This window comes from Nanorana parkeri, unplaced genomic scaffold, assembly GCF_000935625.1.
Source record: "Nanorana parkeri isolate BGI_ZX_2015 unplaced genomic scaffold, ASM93562v1 scaffold210, whole genome shotgun sequence".
Classification (NCBI taxonomy): domain Eukaryota; kingdom Metazoa; phylum Chordata; class Amphibia; order Anura; family Dicroglossidae; genus Nanorana; species Nanorana parkeri.
The window spans coordinates 1,608,889-1,614,692 of record NW_017306478.1 but is presented as its reverse complement, the minus strand read 5'-3'; the positions used below and the strand labels follow the sequence as shown (position 1 = coordinate 1,614,692).

At 45.6% G+C, this 5,804-nt stretch overlaps 1 protein-coding gene across 1 annotated transcript in view; it reads right to left on the bottom strand.

The window, feature by feature from the left end:
- The window catches only part of LOXHD1 (lipoxygenase homology domains 1), a 168,748-nt gene that overhangs the window by 35,852 nt on the left and 127,092 nt on the right, over window positions 1-5,804 (bottom strand). The window contains exon 34 of the mRNA XM_018555718.1: window positions 1,069-1,223. Within this exon, the coding sequence (XP_018411220.1) occupies window positions 1,069-1,223 (155 nt within the window). The remainder of the gene's footprint in view (window positions 1-1,068; window positions 1,224-5,804) is intronic.

Genomic DNA, 5,804 nt, shown 5'->3' with positions numbered 1-5,804 from the left:
ACAGAAATGTTTTATTTTAGGGGGGGGGGGGGGGGGGGGCGACTGTGAAGTCTTTGAAATCATCTGGTGGATGGGTCAACCTGCTTACCTCCAATCAGCAGAGGCTAAAGTCCAGCTTGGTAATAACAAATGTATTAATAGTCGGCACATTTTAGAAGGCATATTCCACTTTTAGTTGAAAAACTAAAAATATGGATTTATTAATTTGTTTGAATTGGAGCCTACAAAGCATTGCAGCCATGATCAGTGGATTGCCAATGCAATGCACAGTCACCTGCAGATTGTTCCTTCAGCCCCAGGTCCGTACGTGGGTATAGACCTTCGATTATGGAGCTGAAAGAAGTAATCAATGAACTCCAAGTGTGGTGACATCACAACACTTGTATGACATTGATATCTTTGAGACCCGCTGTCATACTAGCAGACAGGGGGCGGCCTGGTGATCCTGAAGTTGGGCTAGAATGATGTCCAGTAACTGATAACATGTCACCTGAAAGCTCTGTTATCATGAACGCACATGCTCCCTGCTGATTGGAGAACTGTAGGGCTGGCTCACATGGGGTGTACAGAGACTGCTGCTCTCACACAGAGCTCAACAGTCCTTCTCTGCAGACTACTGGTGGGGAAATGCTGTTTTATGGAGCCGGAGCTTATTCTTTTGATGCACCACAAATGCCTACCTCTCCTGGAGATCTTGCTAAAAGCCTAGACATTCAATCATGTGACCTAAGTTGAAGAGATACTTTGGCAGAGGTCATGCTTCCACATTTCTTGGACTTCAGTCATATAGTCAGCACTGGAGGCAGGTTAAAGCAGCATTTTCTCCAGCAAAGGTAAGTATTTTAGCCCTCCTATTACTCTCTGTTTACAGAACCGGTTACCATATCTTGATGTTCATGTTCACCCATTTTAACAAGTACATTTATTTTCTAATCTTTTACAATAAAGATGTTTTATGACTTGGATTGCTCATGACCAATCTCCAACTAATCTCTTGGGGCAGCTCCAGCTTAAAGGCCATCTCTTAATGGTGCAAAATACAAATGTATAAAGTAAAGAGATTCCAACCTGCCCTCTCTCAAACTTGTTCTTGTTGGTTTCAGACTTGCTGAGCTTGCGCTCTCCGGTGTCGCCGAGGTCTCCGTAGATGGTGAAGAACACGTTGGCATCCGTTCCAGCGCCATAGATATCTCCGGTGTACACAGACACGCTGTAGGTGTGAGCTGAAAGACAGAAGCGCTATTGAGCGATAGCAGAGCATGTGCAGGATGGCGTGACAATCTGCTGGACACTCAGGTCTAGAACACAGGTAGGCAACCTTAGCACTCCAGCTACAACTACAACTTCCATGAGGCATTGCAAGGCACTGACCACCACAGGCATGATTCCCAGAGGCAGATGTATGATGGGATTGTAGTTCCACCACAGTTGGAGTGCTGAGGCTGCCTACCCCTGCTTTATAGGGTACACAGAACCAATTACATCAGCCCCCATCTATATGGAAATAGCACTGTAATGTAGACATGTGCACTGGCAAAAAATTTGTTTAGTTTAGTTTCGTTTTGATTCGGATTTTGTGTTATTTCGTTTTTTTGGGATTCGGGTGTGAAAGTCAATTCGGATTCGGAATTCGGATTCAGACGAAATTCGTTAGCGGTAGTTCGTTCGAACGTTTCTTTTCGTTCGGTGCAGCAAAGTGACATTTGAGGAGAAAAAAAATGTTTTTCTCCTTCTCTAATGTCACTTTGCTGCACCGAACGAACGAATAAGAAACGAATAAGAAACGAACGGTCGAACAAACTACCCCTAATGAATTTCAAGAAAGATCGGGCCCTCTTCTTCCTCTCTGGTCCCCAACAGGCTGAACGCCAGGGCCCAGTCGCAATTGCGACCGCTGCAAACAAATGCATTTTCCATTCTTTTTCTATGGACTACAAAGTGCGATGAGCGTCTTCAGTGGCTAAGAGGGAGGTGAGGAGAATGGGAAGTAAGACTAGAAACCCGTCCATTAGGTCCCATGATGTCTTCATGTGTGCTGATTTTTTTTTTTAGCTATGCAACTGGCACTGGAGAGAACTCAGAGCAGCGTATTGTCCAGGAGATGTATTTCAGGACTTATATTTCCCTTTATTTATCCATCTCTGCAAGATTGTGAACACAGCTTTAACCCTTTGATGACCAGAAGTCAATGAAGCCTAGACGCTCAGTCCAAATTTAGTAGTCAACTATGTGTCAGTAACTGGACTGTAAATAATTTGCCCAACTAAATCATTTTCACTTTTTTCATCTGGCACACTGCTTTAATACAAATTTTAAAAATTCTGCTCTGTGTTTTAATTATAGGCCGTCAAGTGGACAAAAATGTTTAAAAAGTATATTTTTTTAATGCTTATGTTTGTAAATTAATTAATTTTTGTTTAATGCTATAATTTTTGTAGACAGTATTAAACAAAAGAGCATTCCAAAGACATGCTGGCAGGTTACAGGAGAACTATGAGATGAGTGATTTTCACTCACCTCATAGTTCTAGCCGACCTGTGACAATGAGACTGTCACAGGTCGGCTCAGTAGATCGGGAGGTGAGCGAACACATACCGGCGTTTGCTCACCTCTCGATCCTGTCACGGCTCTCTGCCGGGACAGGGGAGGGGCTGGATTCCCCCCTCCCCGCTCCGATCCGCCATCGCTGACTGGCAGGAACGGATGGGGGAGGGGCGGGTACAGCTGGCTCTGCCTCTAGATAGGCAGAGCCAGCTGTCAGTCACGCAGCTGGGCGGATCCCGGCACAATTGTCGGGATCCGCTTCAGCTGCGGCGTCCCAGTATACCATGAGCAGCAGCTCGTGGTATACTGCGTCGTCTCAGTATACCGCGAGCTGTAGCTCGCGGTATACTGAGCCTAGTTTGTGTCCTCCCGTTACTCCCGTTACCTCCACTAGTTTGTGTCCTCCCGTTACCCTAAGGAGAACTATGGGGAAAAGCCTTAACCCCATAGTTCTCCTTTAATTAGCTCCTGTCTAAATCGGCCCTGTATCGGCCTTGCAATAAGGACTGTAGATTGTAAGCTCGTTGTGGGCAGGGACTGTATGTAAAGTGCTGTGTAAATTGTCAGCGCTATATAAATACCTGTAAGAAATAGAAAAAAAAAGGAAACTATATTGAGCTGGGGGCTATTTTTTTTTCTTTTCGGTTTTTGAATTGTAAGATGATACTGAATCAGGTTCGATCTTTCATTTTCCAAGTTTAACTGAATAAACTGAAGAGAGAGGCTGGTGGGATACTATGGACAGCTGCTCCAGATTCTGTCTGCTCCATAGCACACCAGAAGCTGTTTGCTTTCGGACTGATGTTCTGTAATTGAAACACTATGAACAGAAACGAAGTAGGGGGTTGGGAGACTCCTCTCAATCATTCAAGCCTGTGTGTAATTCTGAGCTTAAGCTCAAAAAAAAAAAATATTTATACAATATTTCATATTTACGGGCTAAACAATGAAAAAACATTTCTTAAAAAATATTTGGAATAGCTTTTTTGAACAAAAAATAAGAAAATACACTATATGGCTAAACGTTTGTAGACACCTGACCGTCAATGCAGCCAGGTGTCACCACTGGGATGTCATGATACATGTACGGAAAATCATTACGCATGCGCAAGCAGTCATGACGCACACATGCTTAACTGTCCACGGTCATCTCGGTAATGCACGCCGGCAGAAAGAAGAGGGGAAGTTCATCTAGCGGGATGAGGTACGCCGCCGGGTACCCTCCTCTCTCGTGCAGCTGTTGGGCTCTCAGTCCATGACTGAGTGCCTGACTTTTCAGACGGGTCGCACCCCCCCTTGTAACGCCACTGTGTCACTCCTATGTGAGCTTGTTGGACATCTCATTCCAGAACCATGGTCATTCATTTAGTGTGTGGTTATAACAGCCTCCACTCTTCTTGGAAGGCTTTCCACAAGATTCTGTAGTGTTTGTGGGAATTTGTGTCCAATCAGCCAAAAGTGCATTCATGAGGTTGGGTACTGCGGTTGGTACTGCGGTTGGTACTGCGGTTGGAGAAGACCTGGCTCACACTTGGAGTTCCAATTCATCCCAAAGGTGTTCAGTAGGTTTGAGGCCAGAGATCTGTATGGGCCTCCTCCACATTAACCTTGCCAAACTATGTTGTATGAAGCTGGCTTTGTACACAGGGGCTCGGTCATCGTGGAAAAATGTTCTTCCCCCAACTGTTGAGGTTGCAAGAGCACAATTGTCTAAAATGTCCTGGTATGCTGTAGCATTAAAGGAGAACTAAGAGGTGAGTGAAAATCACTCATCCTCATAGTTGGAGCCGATGTGTGACAATGAAACTGTCACACGTCGGCTCAATAGATCGGAAGTGAGCGAACACATACCGTCACTTCTCGATCATCTCCCTGCAGAGAGCCGTGACTGTCGGTCACGATTCCCTGCAGGGATTTCCTCCCTCCCCGCTTCGATCCGCCAGCACTGACTGGAGGAACGGACGGGGGAGGGGGCGGGTACAGCTGGCTCTGCCTCTAGATAGGCAGAGTCAGCTGTCACTCAGCTGACTCTGTAAGCTGTCACTCACGCAGCTGGGTGGATCTCAACAGTAATGTCGGGATCCGTTCCGGCTGCGGCGGTCTCAGTATACCGCGAGCTGTAGCTCCCTATATACTGAGCTTTGGGTCACGGGAGGATGCTAGTATATGTCCTCCCGTGACCCTTAAGAGAACTATGGGGAAAAATACTTACCCCATAGTTCTCTTTTAACTTTACCTGAACTCAGTCATTTTGAGTGATATCCAAAAACGTTTGGTCTCATAGGTAGGTGTGATGATCAGGTGTCCACAAGCCATATAGTGTGAACACTACTATAAAACCCCTTTAATTTAACATCTGACATATATAGATAAAAGCAAAAACAACCCTGCTCAGGACTGTGTGCTCAGCAATGCCATTCGACAGCAGATGGACTGAAAAGCCACAAAGGTTAACAAGGCTGAATGCAGCCCATTAGCATTACCTTTATAGCTTGGATGTCTGGAAGCCGACAGACACCGCGCAATAAATCAGCTATCCTAACCCCCCCTCCACCTCTCCCGGCGGGTGACAAGACGAGAGTAGGGCAGGTGGGGACAAAGCCAAAGTGCGGACTTGTAAATTCCTGCGGCCCTGTGACAGCCATGCTACATTTGCATTATAAAGCCGCACGGACGCAATAAAAAGCTCCCGTCTTCCAGTGCGATTATAATTTACAGTCCCGTTCCCCCTGGCACTCGGTACGATGGCGATGTATGAGCTCTCAGGATGCTCTTATTATCGACGCTGATCACAATTTATTCTCAAACAGGACCTGCACGTCGTGGACCTCTGCCGCCGCTCAGATACAACGAGGTGCGCACATGTCCAGCGCTATTATCCATGACGTTCATGTGTTAAAGTGAAACTCAAAATGAAAACAAGAGATCCAAAAAAAATGTTCACATAATTATAATGATCACCTGCTGCTTGTAACATCTTCTCATATCTGTGCAGACGGTGCTCAGTCCTAGAAGTGCTCCAAATTCAACATGGCTGCTCCTTCCCAAAAGATTGAAACATTTTTGGCACCTTTTATTAGTTCTATGTTTCACTGCCTCACCCCCCGACACTTGCCTTGTCTATTTATACTACTCCAACACTTCCCTGATGAGCTGTAAAGGCTTTCAAAGCGATGCCTTGGGGCAATTTTGAGTACCGTAGTATTTTCACTGTTTCAGGGGCGCACAAAGTTTAGAGGCTTGACATGTTTGGTATTTAC